This window comes from Nyctibius grandis, chromosome 4 (assembly GCF_013368605.1).
Source record: "Nyctibius grandis isolate bNycGra1 chromosome 4, bNycGra1.pri, whole genome shotgun sequence".
Taxonomy (NCBI): Eukaryota; Metazoa; Chordata; class Aves; order Nyctibiiformes; family Nyctibiidae; genus Nyctibius; species Nyctibius grandis.
In genome coordinates this window covers 22249104-22269848 of record NC_090661.1, presented here as the reverse complement: position 1 = coordinate 22269848, position 20745 = coordinate 22249104, and the positions used below count along the sequence as shown (strand labels likewise).

Below are 20745 nucleotides of genomic sequence, written 5' to 3'. Positions count from 1 at the left end.
AAAGCAGAGCTCTGGCAATACTGCAGACATCAAAGCAGCTGCTTCTAGGCATCATGTAGTGCGCGGCTGTCAGTTTAGGAGCATATGCCTTGGTCTTTGCTGACTCCTTCCACAACACCGGTGCCCACCTGGGTTAGCAGGAGCAGAGGGACCTCCAGCAGGACATGCACTGCCGAGGGCCTGGTGGCTCACACCACCTCTGTGACCTGTGGTACCTCACCCTGCTTAAAACAGTTTACTCAATTTTAGCCAAAAACTCATACAGTTATTCTGAAAAAACTCCACTTTCTGGAGTTTTTTGGACTCTGGAATTCCCCCCAGTAAAACAATTCTTTTTTTTCCTGCAGAAGCCTATTTCTGATTTATTCATCATCACCAACATGACAAAGGGCTGCTAAAGGAAGCTGCAGGGAGCAAAGAGATCTTGTCAGTGAGAAATTTTTAATGGCTGGGGGGCTTTGTCTAGGGCTCACTCCTCAGTTAGGGTGAGCATTAGGGTTGAGAGAAAGAGAAACCCAGAGTTCTCAGGAGAGCCCAGGAGAAACAGGGCTGACAAAGGATGGGCAAGCTGCAAAGAGAATGTGCCTGGGAGACAATCACCGGGGCAATGACAACAGCAATTAGCAAGTTGGATAAATATGTTCACACATGAAAAAAAATTGCAACCCTCCCAAACGTTGTTATCAACTAATGGAAGGTGACTATTTTGAAAAGATTCTCCAGCAGAAATATAGTCTTTGGAGGGAAATATTAAGTTGTTGGGATCTCCTTTCAAATTTTAGATTTGTTCAGCAGAATAAATCACTACACATGTCAGGCTCTGGGCAAAAAAAAAAGACTTCCCAGGAAAAAACAAACAATGTGAAAAAGGAGAGAGGACAAAAACTGGAATGGAAAAAATTATGAGGGGGGAAAAAGTGAAACCCACTTACACTGTAAATATCTTTCTGCCTGAACAAAAAGATAATGTTTGGAGTGATCTTGCACTTCAATCCTTCCAAATGCTTTCAGTTTATTAATAAAGTACTTAAATTCTTTATTTTTCAACCTATAGCTCAAGGTAATTACCTCATATATTGCAGGGAAAATTTACAGCTGGTCTTTCATACTGTGTCATTTTAAACTACTATATAATGGAAAAGTATATATACATACATATATGAGGGTGTCACACTTATTTTCTTGTGTTTCTCAAGAAATATGAATTCCTTCTCTATTTGCACTAAAACATTAAGTTTCAATTTACATACACTTCCTGAGCACTGTGGATACAATTTTCCATCTACTTTGCTTATAAGTCAGTATTATTCATGCTTTCTACTTTCAGAGATTTTTTATTTTTATTTTACAGCTGTCAGCAAACAAAACACGCATTTGTACACCTTTATGAGCAGGACAGTTCTATCTATTAAAAATAGATCTATTAATCATTGCCCTGTAGTAAAGAATTTATAATGCTCTTATGAATATCTTATCAGTAATTCCATGTGCTAAATAGATTGCATCGTTTCTTGAAAAAAAACTTAGCTCCATATAGTTACTGCAGATGTTTCAATTACCCTCTCAAATTTTCCCTTTTCCTGTGGAAGAGACAGACTTTTTTTTTTAAAAAAAACAAAACACAACCACCACACTTCATTTCCCTTCTCCTCATCTTAAAAATACCTGGAAATTTTACTTATCTGTCTTTTCTGCCAAAGTTACAGATTAGAAATGGATTCAGTCTGAACATTATCCCCTCAGATCAAGCCAGATGGGTAAATTTTCATTGAAAAACCCCACAGGGTTTGCTGACAAATTAATACAGTCTAATAAATGCAGCCGCAGCGGAGGTTTGTATCAGACCTTGTCTAGATTACAAGTGTCATTTTACTGCTTTATCCCTGGTTGCCGGAGGCAACACAGAGTCACAGAGCTAAGAGGAAAAATAAATCTTTTATTTGCAAGCAAGACCAGATAAAAACTCACACCAACTGAGCTTGAAGGGCGCATTTATTTGAAAAAGTTGAGCTGCCACCTTCCGTCTCTTTGCAATTACAGCTGAACTGGGCACTTGGGGAGGCAGTTATTCCCTCCCCAAATCAGCTTTCCCTGGATCTCCAGGGTGAAGTCCTCACTCTGCTGTTGGGACACCACGGGCTGCTTATACACTCATTGCAGGTACTGCAAACCTCCCCTTACTCTCACTATGGTGAAGCATGCACTGCAGAGAAATAAAGCCCTGAGTTAATCCCCCACATGTACATGCAGTCGAGAAATTTGGAGAGGGATGTTTTGCAGCAGATAGAATTGAGCTTGTGAAATCTCACAGGTTGAAACCCCCTACTTTTCTCAGTGCAGAAAACGACAAAGGCTGTTTCAGGTATACCACCAAGAAGTGCAGCTAAGAGAGAGCCTTTAAGTAAGTTTTCAAATGTCCTGAGTTTTGGAAGACAGGATTCAAAGCTCCAGAAAAATCACTTTTAATTTTTTCCTCAGCAAAGACCCTCCCACAACATGCATGTTCTCGCTACTCTTGCAAAGTAAGCTGCACTGAAATCATTGGGAAAAAAAAAAAATCTGAAGGCAGTCACACGCCATGCTGTAAAAGGTAATTCCTTCTTTTTCTCAGCACAGATATTTTCCCCTTCGCCTCCTTTGTTAGAGAAATTGAGGTGAGTTTCTCCATCCATACCCAGCGGAGTGATTTCAGTTCCCCCAGCACAATGACTGAAGGTTGAAGCTGTCCCAGGCACAACAGCCAGGGCTCCTCTCTCAAACCAGTGTGCCAGCAGTGATGGGCACCTTCTCCCTCCCTCCACCTTGTCAGGAGCTGGTCATCCCCAACAGGGGCCATGGAGGCCCTTCCTGTGCGGGCTCCCGCTACACTCCGGGCAAAATGGTACCCATCTGACTTTGCCAGAGGCAAATTAGATGTTGCCTGTTGGGAGCGCTCTGCCAGCAGCCTGGTTGCAATGACGGTCTCCAGGTAGAACCAAAAGGAAGGATTTCAGGGGTATAGCCCTGCCATTAGCACAGCTCTTCTGTGGGTGGTACGTTCGAGCAGAAGGGTGGCAAAAAGCATCTAAGTAGTGTTGGCAGCAGGTCCACAGAAAACATCAAGGAGGCTCAAGCCATCACAGGAGACTTCACATCTTGTCTAAAAGCCATCTCTCTGCAGTGTAGCAAGGCACAAAGGAATTATCCTGCTAAGAAAAAAATATTACTATTTCCCAATAAGCCATTACTTTTGGGAAGGAAAAAAGTTTACATGAACACCCATTTAATTACAGACAAATTTTGTTTTCCTTTCATGTCTCCAAGCTGAACATGGCCAGTATGCCTTTAAAAAGTCACATTAAAATTCAGAAATTAATACTAGGTCATCAAGCAGAAACACAAGCTTGGAACAGGAGTAAACTAATCCAGAGCAAACTCAAAATAATTGATCCCATTTTGCTGGGTGAAACAATCAGTTTTTCTTCTACATACTACAGCATTTCTTAAATGCAGCCCCTCTTCTAGCCAACTGAGGCCTTGTGTTCTAGTGTTAAACCACACTTTCACAGTCTCTACAAGCACATAGCCACTGTAGCCATAGCCACAGCGCATAGCCACACAGCATCCTAAAATGACTCTTCTAGAAACAGCTTTTTTCAAAACAGACAAAAAAGAAAGCCCACGTAAAGAGAGAAAGTGAGGCAGGGAGAGTAAGGAGGAGAGCAGACCAGGCAGACCAAGTAGGTATCACTGCTACGACCTAGACCACGATACACTAGTGAGGCAGCAGCTATGGGAAAATCCCGCAGCTGGGCCTCCCGCTCTGCACTGGCGAGTCACGGCTCCAGGCGGGAGCCCTGCTTAGCCAGGGCATGGCATGCTGTCCCACACCACGCTTTGAGCAGTAGCTACCAGGCACCATTTCGAGTCAATCAATCACACACGTCTACAGAGACGATACATGCAAGGCCTGAAGGCAGATGTCCCTGCTGCTGCCCACCAGGTCCTCTGCTCGGCTTGCAATAATGAGGCTGAGCTGCCGGGTGACCCTGTCCTGGATAACGAAGCTGGGCAGTTGCTATGGAGTCTCTGGAGCTGCTCCATGAAAGCTCAGTCCTAGAAAGTGCCAGATGAAGCAGAAATAATTAGCAAACCTTCATGAACGGGGGTTCCCAGCCAGCGAGGAGAGAAATACAATAATAAAGACCAGCTTAACTCAAAAGAGTATTGCAGACATACAGCTGAGCTCTGCAAATCACACAGTGTGAATCCTCTCCCCTTGTGCAGCGGCAGAGCTGCTGCAGACCCTGGCAGCAGGCATGAGACAGCACTTGGCCAGAGAAGAGCTAGCGCTGCCTTTATCCAGCAATAACCATCACTCCAATAACCTACACAACTATTTCCTTGCCTTGCTACAAAACAGGTAGAAGTAGAAATCTGGCGCCAAGGAAAGAAACGTCACACGCAACAAGTTTTTCTCTTTGATTAAGCAGGAGAGAGGGACACACGGCATTTTCAGCTGTTATCATGGCTTTACAAAGCAATACTTCAAAGGATAGCAAGCATCATGAGAGATACTGGAAAGGCTGGAGTCCCAGAAAGACACGCAGCAAGGACTTAAGCAAAAGCTTTACGGTGCCAGAGCAGAGGGAGGAGTGCATGTTTCCCTCTAGCACTGTAGCCACCTTGCACAGCTGGCCAACCTACAGTGAGAAGTACTCTGACCACAAAGAAGGTTCACCAGTCCCACTTCTGACTGCTCTAAAGGGAGAGGACAAAATCAATTTTGGCTCAGATTCAGGCTTGCCTCTTCGCTGCTGCTGCTTACTTTCGCAGCTATCCATTATCATCTTTCTATTTTGACTTTGCTTGACACCCCAGCTACACGGGTGCTCACACGTTGCAGTTTATATGGTTTTGCATACAAACAGAAAGGCAGGCCTAATCCTGAGTCAGGACTTGTTGCCTCCCATGGCTGTCCTCTGCAGCAGGTTGGAAATTATGTAACAGCTTCACTTCTGATTTTAAGACATTAAAGCTCATCAAAGCTCTCATTGGAATAAATGAGGAAATACAGTCCACTCGCCATCCCTCACCTACCAGCTCTGCCAGCGCAGTCAGTTGCGCTGGCATCAGGCTGGAGAAGCGTCAACTCTGAGCATTTGACTTTCTGCATTTGTAGCCTGTGGGTGCTAGAAGAGGTTACAGTGCTGGGAGGGGATCGGGTCTCTCTGCCTCCAGAGGAGACAGTTTGGAGTTAATATGCATAAACTGGGCAGTTCTGCTAAAGTGGTTAGCTGTGAAATAGCTAGCGTTTCCATCTTCCCCCGTGAGTTTCAAGATTAACAAGCCCCCAGAAAGTTAAAAGAAACAGTTCATCCTTTCCAAAGGTTTTGTTTCAGGCTGTTTGCAGAATAGGGAAGATAATGCATCAATTTATCAATACTCACTAGTTTTATATTTCAAAAACTTTCTCCACAACCACGAGGGTAAGACAGCATGAAAATGAAGGGAGCTTACCTCAAAAATCTTACAGCTGCCCCAGAGAAGTCCCCATTGCCAATACACCCTTTTCCTCCAAATCCCAGCCTCTTGCCTTCCATGGTCATAGGATTCCTCCCTGTTGTGGTTCAGCTGACCACTAGACAACTAACCCAGCAGTGAAAGCAGGTGGTGCCCTGCTGGGTTACTGAGCAGAGGGGTGGGTACAAAGTGCCCCTTTTCAGCAGCAAGAAACTGGCGGATCAGTTCATCCAAAGTCAGTACTGGAAAACCTGGAGTGTGAAGCATTGCTTTAAGGCAGATCTGCAGTAAATATTACGAGTCCCAGCTATCTGGCATTTACACTCAGACTCCAATCCAAGGAGATGGCTTATATTTATAATAGGGTTGCTAAAGCAGCAGATTTATAAACACAAATCTTCAGAATGAAACATCTGAGTTCCCACTGAAACCCTTACAGGAATTACATTTCTCTTTCAAATACAAAACAGTAACTCTGGTATGACGACAGCTTGGTAGCAGAGAAAGACTGCCCAAAACCCATCCATTTCCTAAACATTCCTTAAGCAACTTCAGGACCTAAAAACTGGTAATTTGTGTGAGTGTTTGTGAAAAGGACTTGTGATTAATCAAGTCAAGTTGATCACAAAGGTAGATTTTTCTCACTATAAAAGCTCTGCTCAATTTTAGTCTTAAATATTCAGTGGTTACAAAAATTGTGCATGTGTGTGTATAAAATATACATAATGTAAGAGCCAGAACTCTTAAAACAATGGAAAATGTGATTCTAAAAAATTATCTTAGTGGCTCCTGTTACAAGTGCTGTGGCATAAGAAACAGAAAACATTTAAGTCAATTTATCACATCTAAATATTACTTAATCCACTTAGTTGCACTAATTGCTGTTAGGATATTTAAAACTGCCTGGTTACACATGAGAGCAGATCCTTCAGGGTCCCTTTCAATCAAAGAGAACAGTAAAGTTGGTTCTCAGGATAGCTTTTCAGTGCGCTTTAACAGGTGCAGGAAGAAGTTTCTGCCAAAAGATGCACTTCCACTGTTCATCTTGGTGACCTGTTTCCATCACCTCCCCCATGTCAGAGTTGATGAGCACAAGCCAAAGTAGTTGAAAACTTTTCTTTTTCTTTCAAGGTTATTTTTCAGCCAAATCAGCAGCCTGATTCAAATCTGCTCATTTTGGTGGCAGCAGTATTGACATAAATCAGCTGGCATCAGCAGTGAAACTGAACCCACAGACAAATGAAATAACGTTGTCAGCCCTTCTTTGGCACATGAATAGTCTTTCCCCACTCCATGGCGTGAGGATTTTTGACTAAAGACATTCAGGAGGGAGTGGTAACTTTTATCACTGCCACTCGCTGTCACTTTAGAATCAGAAATAAGTCTGAACCTTAGCTCACAGAAGGGGAAAAAATCTCATTTCCTAGAACAGCCTTTATCTCACAGTTTGTCTCATGGCTTGACAGCACCAGAGTTTTACTTCAGGCTAAGTCTGACAGATGCCAAGTTACTCCTTTTAACATCGAGCAAAAAAAAACCCCAGAAATTAAACCTGAGTCCCAGTGGCTTCAGTGGGAGAACAGCAGCTGCAGGTGAACTAGTACATATATGCTGAGGTATTTGCACAAGTGCGAACAGACAGACTGACAGAAAAAACAAACTCAGAAGTGAGCGCAGAAAAGCCCTTGCAGGGCACACTCTCCGAGGCAAAGGCCACCACTTGCTTGGCAGCAGTGCAGTGCTGAGTACGTACACTGCAATTGTGCCCTGTGGCTGTAGTACAGCGCTGCCATTAGGGTGAAAGAGCACAGTTTTTGCTCCTGCTTTTGCAGAAAATAGTGCTGGTGATCAGATCCTTCTCCCAGGACACAGTCAGATGCCCTCGGCTTGCAACACAGATATCCAGCCTCCGGCAGTGAGCAGGCTGTAGTCTAAGCAGTCTCTTCAGTTGTCAGCTCTAGCCCTGGCATCACTGTGACAGGCTTGAGGTTTACGGTCTGGAGGAAGGGAACAACACATCCAAACCTCAGCGCTGGGAGCCATCCGGTCCCCAGCAGTAGAACACGATGAAGCTGTGTTCTACTCAGCGCTGGAACCCACCCAGGCCTCTTTCACTACACTCTGAATTTTCAAAACCAGATAACAGTCATACATCAACACCTCACATCCCTCGGGACTGTGCTCAGCTCCACGCTCCATTCAGGCTTACGGAGGCATGAAGTTGGCCACTCTCCATCATCTTTGCTAAGTCGTGGGCAACGGGAGAGGTGCCTGAGGACTGGAGGAAAGCGAATGTCACTCCAGTCTTCAAAAAGGGCAAGAAGGAGGACCCGGGTAACTATAGACCGGTCAGCCTCACCTCCATCCCCGGAAAGGTGATGGAACAACTTGTCCTTGGTGCTGTCTCTAGGCACATCAAGGATAGGGGGATCATTAGGGGCACTCAGCATGGCTTCACCAAGGGGAAGTCATGCTCAACCAACTTGATAGCCTTTTATGAGGATGTTACCCGGTGGATAGATGATGGTAAAGCTGTGGATGTGGTCTATCTCGATTTCAGTAAAGCGTTTGACACGGTCTCCCACAGCATCCTCGCAGCTAAACTGAGGAAGTGTGGTCTGGACGATCGGGTAGTGAGGTGGATTGTGAACTGGCTGAAGGAAAGAAGCCAGAGAGTGGTGGTCAATGGGACAGAGTCCAGTTGGAGGCCTGTGTCTAGCGGAGTCCCGCAAGGGTCGGTACTGGGACCAGTTCTATTCAATATATTCATTAATGACTTGGATGAGGGAATAGAGTGCACTGTCAGCAAGTTCGCTGATGACACCAAACTGGGAGGAGTGGCTGAGATGCCGGAAGGCTGTGCAGCCATTCAGAGGGACCTAGACAGGCTGGAGAGTTGGGCGGGGAGAAATTTAATGAAATATAACAAGGGCAAGTGTAGAGTCCTGCATCTGGGCAAGAACAACCCCATGTACCAGTACAAGTTTGGGGCAGACCTGTTGGAGAGCAGCGTAGGGGAAAGGGACCTGGGGGTCCTAGTGGACAGCAGGATGACCATGAGCCAGCAATGTGCCCTTGTGGCCAAGAAGGCCAATGGCATCCTGGGGTGTATTAGAGGGGTGTGGTCAGCAGGTCGAGAGAGGTTCTCCTCCCCCTCTACTCTGCCCTGGTGAGGCCGCATCTGGAGTATTGTGTCCAGTTCTGGGCCCCTCAGTTCAAGAAGGACAGGGAACTGCTAGAGAGAGTCCAGCGCAGAGTCACGAAGATGATTAAGGGAGTGGAACATCTCCCTTATGAGGAGAGGCTGAGGGAGCTGGGTCTCTTTAGCTTGGAGAAGAGGAGACTGAGGGGTGACCTCATTAATGTTTATAAATATGTAAAGGGCAAGTGTCATAAGGATGGAGACAGGCTCTTCTCAGTGACATCCCTTGACAGGACAAGGGGCAATGGGTGCAAGCTGGAACACAGGAGGTTCCACTTAAATATGAGGAAAAACTTCTTTACGGTGAGGGTGACCAAACACTGGAACAGGCTGCCCAGAGAGGTTGTGGAGTCTCCTTCTCTGGAGACATTCAAAACCCGCCTGGACGCGTTCCTGTGTGATATGGTCTAGGCAATCCTGCCCCAGCAGGGGGATTGGACTAGATGATCTTTCGAGGTCCCTTCCAATCCCTAACATTCTGTCATTCTGTGATTCTGTGATTCTGTGACATTTTCTGCTTATTCCAGCCTTGCACACCATGCCTAACACTGTAGTACCTGGGTACCTGATCAAGACCTTTCAAATTTCAATTCGCTACATATATTTAGTTTCAAACTTTCATTTGTCTGTTTTTGAATTGGCAGGAGCAGTAGCAGATTTCCACTTAAGCCAGGCTCTTTGTGCTACTGGCTCACAGCCTTTTCACCCAGCTGTCACCAGACCACACTCACTGTCTAGGAAATGACCGGCCATTCGGTGCCAGCAGCCACTTCATTACAGTAAACACCTTGTGCAGATAGGGTGTAAAGAAGTGAAACATAACTACCCTTGGGGCAGGCGTTTGCTTCTCACTTGATAGCACAGCATGGGGGATTTTTTTAAGTCATGTAGTCTAATACCGATAGGAAACAACACTAGTCTTCTTTTTCCCCTTTCTAAGCTGTTAGCATAGTACGCAGCAGCATCAGTCACTTCAGAAAGTACTGAAATCTTCTCTCTCTCTCTTGCACTCTTACTCAAAGGGAAGAAAACCCTCTTGTTTTCAGAAGCCTCCTTTTTTTAAATCAACACTACACTGAACAACTTACAACACTGAAAGCCATCAGTGCTCTCTCAAAATCATCCAACACACTTTCATGAGGTTAGATTTGAACCTCTGTCTATCTGGACAGTCTCACTAAAAGGCAATAACACCTATTCACATTTGTGATTGATCAGGTTTTCCCTCATCCTTCATCTTTCCCTTTTTTGCAGGTTGCATTTATATTTGTGGGACTAAAAGGCAAACAGTACCCAGGTTGATTTCCTGCTGATAGGGACTTCCTTCTCTGCTCCCCTCCCTGCCCCCCAAAAAAGACAGCCGTTATCTTTTCTCTTCCCCTTTGCTGGCCCCTGTTGCAGAAAACCTACTCCTGAATTCTCTATACTAGAGAAATAGCGTGAAAAGAACTATGAAAACGTATCCAATCTTCTTTAAAAAGTTCAAGTGAATTCCTTCTCAACCTTGGCAGGCTACTAGCAGCCTTGCATAAGTGCAAAGGAAGATTATCCTTAATTTAGCACATACACCCATAAATATGATTACTCCCAAGGCTATATGGCCCACATTAAAATAGTCCAGTACCTCCATCATCTTCTGTAGCAAAACAAAAATGAACCTTGTAGGCTATGTGCATGTAAAAAGGGGTCCTAATTTTTCTATAGGCTAAAAAGCTGAAGAGAGCAAACCTCAAAAGAGAGCAAGCAAATCATGTAATACCTGAAAGTAATCTGTGATGAAGGATCCAAGTTCACTCTTCAGCAGCCGCCTGTAGACAGAAGGAATGCACCATGAAGTAACAGCCATTGCTGGTCATTTCTTACAGGTATATCTGCACTTTACTAACGGTCATACCAAAGATACGTGAGTATATGTGAATGTGTCACTTTGGCCACAGTTAGATTTCTTTTACATTTAGATATATATTCTACAAATGCTGACAAAGGCTATTCTCAAATTATGAAGGGATGAAACAGTTTCCCTGAAGTCTTCTATTTATAAGCCATACACCTAGAATAAGCAAAAAAACCATTTACCCTCCTGAATGCACAGAAAGTTGGGGAGACAATTTGAAGTTTAGTTTGAAATTCATAATTTTTTCTGCTTTTTTTAAACAAAGACACCTTTCATTTCACTGAAAATAGCATATCTCCCTACTGCTACACTTCCTTTTCTCTTGGAAATAGACAATGGGAGGATAAGAAGAGGAGCAATGAAGTAAACACATAAGCAGAAGCTGCGGCTTCCCCATTTTAAAAAAAAATAAAAGAAAGAATATTTTTCAATAAAGAAATTCTAGAAATTTAACAAGAGGTGTTTTAAACACATGCAAGCAGAAGCCACTCTAAACAAGTATTTCTGATTAAAACTGTTGGATTTTAAATCGGGCTGTGATAAAAGTTTTAAATTCTAATACATATTTATATTTCAAAAGTCCAATATAAAAATCAGGATTGTTTTCCATCAGAAGCATTAAAAAAAAACAACTCAAAGTTCAGAGCATTTGCGCTTTCAGCTTTCAGTAACTGTGAGCATAAATTTGTGAATTCTGTGAATTCTGCCTAAAATTTAAAAGGCACCCACTGCAAACCTTTGCATTTTTTGCTATTCTAAGAGTTTTGCTTTTCACCAGCATGAAGTCTAATCAAGAGTGCTTGAAAATGTCATTTGAATCAGGGAGCATCCAGTTATAAGGCTGGGTTCTTACTAACAAACTACACCACTTTTTCCTAATCTTTGCTGAAAGTCAGTTTTGACAGCAACGTTCCTCCCTAACCGTTTTGTAACACTTCTACATTTATTCACATGCCAACATGTCTTTACTCTTTCTCTCTCAGAGTGGTTATATTCACCCCGCCCATCTCAAAGCACGTTGCTATTTCTATGAGATGGATAAAACAGATAAGTCTTTGGGAGCTCATTTGCCAGAAGCTCCTCCATCAGCTTTGGCAGAATCCAGGGCGTTCTGCACCAGCTGATTCACAAGCTCACGGCAGGACTTTGCCTCGTGCAAGCAGACCAGCAACCAGTGGCTTGCACCCTAGAGAAAACCCAAGGGAGGGGTCTCCTCCTAATCATGGCCAGGTCACTTTCTGCTTCCTGAAATCCCATCTCCCAGTGGCATTTCTTACATTTCCAATTGCTGTGACAACTGACTTTCACGTCAATAAAAAAAAAAAAGTACTCAGTGAGATGATATCAAATCACAGCAAGATAAAAACTTTGTGGCAGCAATGCAGAACAAAATGCTACCACCTGCTTGTCTCCTGGTCCTGTCCTTACTGTCCTACTTTAAAACTCTCCTGCTTTTCCCACTGTCAAATAACAAAGTGCTGTGCAGAATCTGTGAGTCTCTTAGAGCACTGCATTTGCTAACTTCCACCAAGGAGCTGAATGAAGAACTACAAAGAAGGAAAATGCACCAGCTCGACCTAATGGCACGCAAGACAGGCCATCTGACAGGTCTGGCTTTTTGTCCAATGTCAAGCTAGAGATTCACCTCGCGCACACAGAGCTAACATTGTGTTGGGAGCTACATCAAGAGTCACGGGTGTGAGGCTGCAGGTATGCACACAAACATCCATGCAGATGCATGTCCTTTGCTCCTTGGACAGACATTAATGATCTACTTGAATGTTAAAGTGGCCTCTAAAGAGAATGACATTAGGAGACATGACCAATGCTCAGGGCACCTGCAGGATCATTAATCATGTATTTCAAGGTGAGTGCTTCCAAGTGCTGCCTGGGAGCTCCTGTCTGTGGAAGAGGGCATTTCCTCTCCCACCATCAGCAATGCTTAAAAGCATACACAGTTCACAAAGAGTTTCCTGTTCTTCGCCCAGCTCTTGACAGTCCAGATCCACTTCAGTAACCAAAATGAAGAGAGCATGGTCCAGCCACTGAGGCCAAGCCCAGGCAACAGGGCTGTTCTGCCTGGTGTACCGCCTCCCTGCAAGGGTGGGAAGGAGCACCTGCTTGCACCGGGGAGGGAGAGCAGGCTGCAGCCACTGCTGCGGGCAACAGCCTCGCAGACAAGTCACAAAACCCAAAGCCGGTCCCCAAGGCTGCCAACAGGCTGTGGTTTAGGGTATTTCCAAAGTCTTACATCATTTTTTTTTCTTTTCACGTACAGAAATACTCATCCCATGGAGAATTAATACTGCTCCAAGTACTTAAACCTAACTTGAGGACTTCTGACCTGAGCTTACTAAAATACCATTAAAGCATGAGACACTGCCATCACTCAGCTCTCAAAAAGAACTACACTAAACTCTCACCTTTGGGACCAGACCAAGTAGGACAGAGTCCTGTGCCCTGCAAGCTGCATTTACTTTGAAAGTAAGGAAAGGGGTAGTTTAGACTGCTGCTTAGTACATCCTTAGCCCAAATTGTCATTTGAATCTTCACACTCAGGAAAAATGCAATGGGGATGGTTGTGGGGCATATAAAAGGAGAAGCGAAGACCTGTATGACAGCATTCATGATCAATGAATATGGATGTAATGGGAAAGAGAGAGGGAGGAGGAACTACATCCATGAGCTCTGACAATACTCCTCTTAGCAGCACTTGGAACCAAGGCAAGAATAAATTGTTCTGTATCTACTCTACAGTCCTATCTAACCTAGCTAACCAAACTTTCCAAATAATCAGAATGAAACCACAAATAATCATGAAACCTGCTTAAAAAAATGATACTTTTAATCATCACTAGCATCAGTGTTAGAAAATGTTTGTTAGGCTTTCAGTTTTTTTATCTTTACGGTTTGTATTTTCAGGTCTTGCTCTGTGTCCTGGTTTGGACTAGGACAGAACCAATTTTCCTTTCAGTGATTTTTCCTTTCAGTTAGGTTTCCTCTAAGTAACCACTTTCTGAGCACTAGCTCGATCTTGGTTTTGTATATATTTGTATATATTTAATTATTTCCATTAATATTATTATACTCTTTTTCATTGTTATTGTTTATGGGTTTTAACTTTCCAACCCATAAGTCTCTTGTCTCTTTTCCTTCCCCTTCTGGGGGGAAGAAAAGGGTTAATAGAGAGCGTCTGCCATCCGTTTAATAACCAGCCCAACTTTAAACCTTGACATTCTGCAATTATCATGTGAAGATTAGGCTTTTAAATGAAATACTATGTTTTGCTCTCATTTTAAACACTCCACGATTCTGAGAAGCTTGGGTTTAGAAAAGAGATGTTACTACCATCACGAATGCCCTGATAAAAGTGTGTAAAAAACAGCCAGAAGAGGCAAACTCCCTAGGAGAGGACAAAATCCTTATAATCCAAGTCAATACACATCCTGTCCTTGTCAAAGCTACTCATCCACACAACTTAGAGAACCGTTATCCAAGTGTCCCAGGCCATGCATTTCACCCTATAGCAAAAAAGAAGTAAGTTAGCCTGAAACCCCAAAGCTGTGCTTAAGTTTGCTTCAATCCCAGCTCCTCCCACCAATATCCTCTAACTGCAGTTCTGTAGGGGAAAAAAACCAAGCAAACACCAAACAAGCAGCAACAAAAACCCCTTTTCATGCGTTTCAGCAACCTACCTGATATTTTCATTAAGGGTGTAAAGTTCATTGTTCTGCAAGCCTCCCCCTTTGAAGACATTTATCACTGCTGTTTGAACACTGCCAAAAAAGAAATGAGACAGTACAACATCCATAAATAACAGCCACCAGTATGATTTAACACAGAGCGCAACGTGAGCTAGCCGCCAAAAGCTGAGTGGTTATAAAGGGGTGGAGAGGTTAATTGCACTTAAATACTTCCACTCTTTCTTCCCTGGAAATCATCACTCCTATTTACCTACATCTCTCACGGGAGACAGAGCAGAACCAACTTCAAGTCCTGCTTAGAGCAAGCAAGGGAAAGTCGTTACAACGACACTGTTCACAAAGAACACGTTCACACCAGATATATCTTTAACATGACTGTTTAGGGGATCTCTGATGTGTGCTGCAGGCTAGTTGCTATGAGGAGACATAGATTTTTGGACATATCTGCCAAACACATCACATTGCATTATCCAGAGATGCTAGCAGGAAGCACCTAATCTGCAGCGTCTGTCAGGACCCTGGCTGTGCTGGAAGACGTTCTGCAGCCAGCATCACCTCAGTCAGACCCAACTTTAAGTCCTGTTAATGTTTGTAAGATGCTGTTGGAGATCTTCTAACTCATCCTTCTCTCACCAGCATAGAGGAAGTCATAAAGTGACAGCATACAAGATGGTTTAGCAGGTCTAAAGGCTTGTCATGCCTAACAAGAGAAGTGTCATTCCCTTAACAGGCATTCCCTTCTGTGGGCCAGCTATGGCATTTGCACACTTCATGGACCTCAGCTCACTATCCTGGCACAAAACTGCAATGTTTTTGCCAGGCTACTTTTGTGCAACGTTAGCAAGTTGAGCTAGGTCAGCAAGAGAGAGGGGTCTGTGGAGTGCAGAGCTGGTGCAAGGTGGCAGAAGGGAAGGTGGGAACACCCACTTTTAGTAGCAGCAGACCATTAGATCGGATCAGGACATCTCACTCTTCACCCTACACATTGTTTTTCCAGTTGCCATTGCTGCATGACATGCACTGCAGGCAGGATTTGGCTGTCAATAGGAAATGCTGGTAGAAGCCACAAGGTTAGCGGTTGTCAGAGGAACTTGACTGTGGTAAAAGCGTCATAATATGCAAATAAATGCCTGTTGTGCATTAAGAAACTGGCCTTTATTACAGCACTAGGAATGTGTTTTACTAAATGGTACTTAAAAGATGCAACTGTTAACAAAGAACAATTCTGTCTTACTTCAAGACAGTACCTCTGAACAACACTGGCCAAAAACAAGGCTGAACACTACTAGGTCTAATTTTTTCACCTCCACGGAGGCTTTCAATGCTGGCAAAGCTTGGGCATGCCAAAAATTCATTCATGCTTATAAACAGACAAGCTTAGCCACAAATGGTCTGAAGCACAAAGATCAGATATGCACAGCCCTTATCATGGGGCCACTACAGGGCAAGAGCTCAGCCCAGGTGGGTCCTGCTCACCTGTTCCAGGCAGAGTTGGAGTTGAGCTGCAGAGCTTGCCGGGCTGCCTGGAACCGCGGCAGGTCACTGAGAACCGGGGAGCTCATGAAGCGAGGTCGGGGCCTCCTGAATGAACCCATCTTGTGGAACTGGAGAGCAAAGGATGGAGCTACGGTGAACCCTCCAGTCATAGGGTCAGATAGAGTGGAGCAGGGCCGTTAGAAAGTCTCTTCTCTTGAAGGTTCAAACATCAATCTCAGTGATGTCAACAAGTCTTCAAATCCAAGGACTCAGCCTGCAGCAAAAGCAAAGAGTCAGTATTGGACTAGCAGTTCCCCACACCATCAAGTTGTGACATGGACACACGTTGCAAGATGATGAAGGAATTGAAACACTCCTTCAAAGCAAATAGAAATGAAAAGAGCAAGACAGAGAAGGGAGGCATGAAAATATCCTATCCCATTAACAGCAAATTTGGGCAAATCTTCCGGAGTTCTTCAACAGCAGCCCCGTTTCCCATTTTGCCGCTTAAATAATGACCCAACACAGCCAGCCAGAAATACAAGCATGGTCTCTCTTTCCATTTCAATTAGCAGAGAAGTAAGAACAGAGGTGGACAAACTCTTCTGCCAGAGGCACTTTACAAATCCTTTAAATACAATTAGCCATTCAGCCCGTATAAAATAGTAGAAACTGGAGGAAGAGAAAACTATTTCACCAGAAAGGAATAAAAGATGAACAATGGAACAAAAGATGAACAGACAAGCACAATGCTTTTTTTTTTTGAGAAGTGTTGTGCAAGGGAATAAACCCACTCATTACCAGTCCATTACAAAAAGAATGCAATAGGGAGCTTCTGCAAAAGAGATCTGACAACCAGATATTTTGAGAGTAAGAAGGACTTTTATGTTTGTTTTGTTTTCTACAGAATGAGAAGTAATTGCTAGGCCAAATACAAAATGCCCATATTTTCCAGTCTGATCATCATCTCCATACAGATGAATATGTAGCCCCAAGTAAACCACAGAAATAGAAGAAGTTAGCTTGGTAAAATCCACAAAAAAAAATTTGGCAAAGCTTCTGTACTTCAAAATCTTCACACTTCAGACAAATACAGGCAGTAGATATAGTTGGCAGTTTGGAGAATGGAGATGTGGGGGAAAGGAGAGAGGAGGAATAAAACAAACAAACAAACAAGTTGTGTAACTGAACTTCATACGAAAGATGTAAAGCAAAAGCTTCTCTTTTCCACTACATCTTCAGCATGAGGTGAAAAAAAAAGATGATCAGCCAAAGAAATGTTGTGTGTCTGCACCGGGCTTCTAATTTGACTAGTGCTCATCTTCAGGAAACTCTTTCCACTCCTCAAACCATAATTAGCTCTTTTACATGTAAGAGAACAGCTTTCTTCCCACCCGGCCAGCCCCATTTCACACTGAGCTCACTTTGCTACCCCGCCTCCACATGGCCTTGTCAGATTCTGATCAAACACCATGAAGCCCTTGCAAGCCTTTACCGTGCCACGGACATCATGCGCCCTGCCGCTGAGGAAGTTAAAGGAGAAAACACAGAGAAAGCACTTCACTGTTTAAACACTGAAACATGAGGTACTACTAGCTTTCTTGATGCTATTCAAGAATTAAATAAAGTTATTATTCCCTCACAACCTAAATACAGTATGCACAGATCTTTGTGGAAGTGGAACATGGCTACAAGTGTAACTTTTTTTCTGTCTTTAGATAATTCCTGTGTGTCTTTAGAGATGACAAAGCCCAGACAGTCTTTCATGACATGAGTACAGCCTTGACTGTTGTTGCTTGAAAGAGCAGTGATCTGTTGATTCTGTGGCTGCTCTGTTCCAATTTTTAAAGTCACAACTTTTAGAAATCAAGAATAAATGTATACTAATACAACCAAATCAGCAGGGTTTTCTGTGTGCATTTTGAAATAACAGTTTATTTGACATTGCCCACATATTTTCAATCTGCCAGCAATTTCTCTATTGGCAATTGTAATCACATCAGAAATCATCAGAGGAAAAAAGCTACAGCACCTTGGAGAGATGAGGGCAAGCTTTTCTCACAACACACAAAAAGGTGTCCAAGAGGTGTCCATAACGGATGTTTCTGTTGCCAAACAAGTGGTTGTGCCAGTGTTTGTTATCTCCAAGTTCCAAAGCTGACAGCACGAAGAGCTGAATGAGTGACAGCTCACTTCTCCCAGCAGTGCAGTAAAATTTCTAGCTTAAAAATTTTTACACAGGGAAAACAACATATATTTTTCAGAGCTGTAAAATGCAATGTAAGTGTTGTTACTTTAGATCAGTAGTAGGCATTTAACAGGGCTAGAAAGCAGTGGTTAAGATGCCTCTGCTAGCCCACAAGCCTCCTCCTATCACTATCCAGGTGCCATAAGTGCATACAAGTATCTTTCTCCCCAGCAATGCAACCATTTTATAAAGCTTCATTTATATTAATTTGAGCTAGATCAAGATGCAAGGAGAAAGCTTAAATTCAGAAATGTAAATCTGGAGAACAACTCTGTGCCTTAATATACATGTATTTAAAGTTTGTGTAGGAAATTCTTTGGCCTGTTCTGTGCAAGCGGTAAAACACCACTATCAGGAAGGTCTCTCCTGAGCTTGGGCTATGGATTTACAAGACTGATTCCACAGCAGCACAATTGTGGCATTACACAGGGCCTCATGACAAATTTCCTGAACACTTCTTACCAAGGGAATGTGCTTGTTTCTGCTCACGGAAACATACAGGTGTTTTCCTTAATCTCTGTTCAAGTCATCCGGACAGATAATAACAAGCTCTTGTCTGTGAAAAGCAGATAAGACACCCCTCTTCCCTCTCCCTCCCCCAACCCCAGTCTGCAATCCTGTGTCACTCTCAAGTCAACCTTACTTTAGGTTCTCATCAGGAATTTAAGACAAGATCTTCAGCTTTAGGACCAGATTCAGAGTCTTATTTTAATTTCTTCAGGATTCAAAGATACAAATGTCTCCTATCTTACCTAAACCAGTAACTGTTAAATGGCAGGCACAGCAAACCGTTACTCTGAAGGCAGGATAGCCACCAAAAGGTATCCCAATATAATGGACCCTTACGTTATCAGAACTGGAAATGTCAAAGTCTATGAGAAGGACCATCCTCTCCCCATGCCCACAGCCTACTTAAACTATTTTCAGAGTTTCAAAAAGCTTGAAGTAACAGAGTGTTTACTAGAAAACAGACTTTTGGCACAAGTGGTTTGCAGATCCTGTGCACCTGAAGGTACAACAAAGCACCCAAACCCAATCAAACACTTTCATCAGACCAGATTTTCCTTTCACAGCAACTACTTTCCACTGAAAGTTTTCCCAAGAGCAAGGCAGCCTTGTAAATACTGTTTCATTTTCGCAGGGAAGTTGCATTAGCAGTTTATTGGCAATGTCCATGGTGTGCATTCTGCAGCATGCAATTTTTTGGCTTTTTCACAGAATCACACAGAATCACAGAATCACAGAATGTTAGGGATTGGAAGGGACCTCAAAAGATCATCTAGTCCAATCCCCCTGCCGGGGCAGGATTGCCTAGACCATATCACACAGGAACGCGTCCAGGCGGGTTTTGAATGTCTCCAGAGAAGGAGACTCCACAACCTCTCTGGGCAGCCTGTTCCAGTGTTCGGTCACCCTTACAGTAAAGAAGTTTTTCCTCAAATTTAAGTGGAACCTCCTGTGCTCCAGCTTGCACCCATTGCCCCTTGTCCTGTCAAGGGATGTCACTGAGAAGAGCCTGGCTCCATCCTCATGACACTTGCTCTTTACATATTTATAAATGTTAATGAGGTCACCCCTCAGTCTCCTCTTCTCTAAGCTAAAGAGACCCAGCTCCCTCAGCCTCTCCTCATAAGGGAGATGTTCCACCCCCTTAATCATCTTCGTGGCTCTGCGCTGGACTCTCTCTAGCAGTTCCCTGTCCTTCTTGAACTGAGGGGCCCAGAACTGGACACAATATTCCAGATGCGGCCTCACCAGGGCAGAGTAGAGGGGGAGGAGAACCTCTCTCGACCTGCTGACCACACCCCTTCTAATACACCCCAGGATGCCATTGGCCTTCTTGGCCACAAGGGCACACTGCTGGCTCATGGTCATCCTGTTGTCCACTAGGACCCCCAGGTCCCTTTCCCCTACGCTGCTCTCCAACAGCTCTGTCCCCAACTTGTACTGGTACATGGGGTTGTTCTTGCCCAGATGCAGGACTCTACACTTGCCCTTGTTATATTTCATTAAATTTCTCCCCGCCCAACTCTCCAGCCTGTCCAGGTCTCTCTGAATGGCTGCGCAGCCTTCCGGCATCTCAGCCACTCCTCCCAGTTTTGTGTCATCAGCGAACTTGCTGACAGCGCACTCTAATCCCTCATCCAAGTCATTAATGAATATATTGAATAGAACTGGTCCCAGAACCGACCCTTGCGGAACTCCGCTAGACACAGACCTCCAACTGGACTCTGTCCCGCTGACCACTACTCTCTGGCTTCTTTCCTTCAGCCAGTTCACAATCCACCTCACTACCCGATCATCCAGACCACACTTCCTCAGTTTAGCTGCGAGGATGCTGTGGGAGACCGTGTCAAACGCTTTACTGAAATCGAGATAGACCACATCCACAGCTTTACCATCATCTATCCACCGGGTAACATCCTCATAAAAGGCTATCAAGTTGGTTGAGCAAGACTTCCCGTTGGTGAAGCCATGCTGAGTGCCCCTAATGATCCCCCTATCCTTGATGTGCCTAGAGACAGCACCAAGAACAAGTTGCTCCATCACCTTTCCGGGGATGGAGGTGAGGCTGACTGGTCTATAGTTACCCGGGTCCTCCTTCCTGCCCTTTTTGAAGACTGGAGTGACATTCGCTTTCCTCCAGTCCTCAGGCACCTCTCCCGTTGCCCACGACTTAGCAAAGATGATGGAGAGTGGCCTAGCAATGACTTCCGCC

General features: G+C 44.0%; 1 protein-coding gene across 12 annotated transcripts in view; it reads right to left on the bottom strand.

The window, feature by feature from the left end:
• Positions 1–20745, bottom strand: part of PRR5L (proline rich 5 like) — an 84913-nt gene that overhangs the window by 21090 nt on the left and 43078 nt on the right. For all 12 annotated transcript variants that reach the window (XM_068399070.1, XM_068399076.1, XM_068399079.1 and 9 more), the window contains 3 exons: positions 15779–16052; positions 14294–14374; positions 10464–10512 (listed from right to left, as the gene is read on the bottom strand). In XM_068399070.1, the coding sequence (XP_068255171.1) occupies positions 10464–10512; positions 14294–14374; positions 15779–15948 (300 nt within the window). In that variant the 5' untranslated portion in view covers positions 15949–16052. The remainder of the gene's footprint in view (positions 1–10463; positions 10513–14293; positions 14375–15778; positions 16053–20745) is intronic.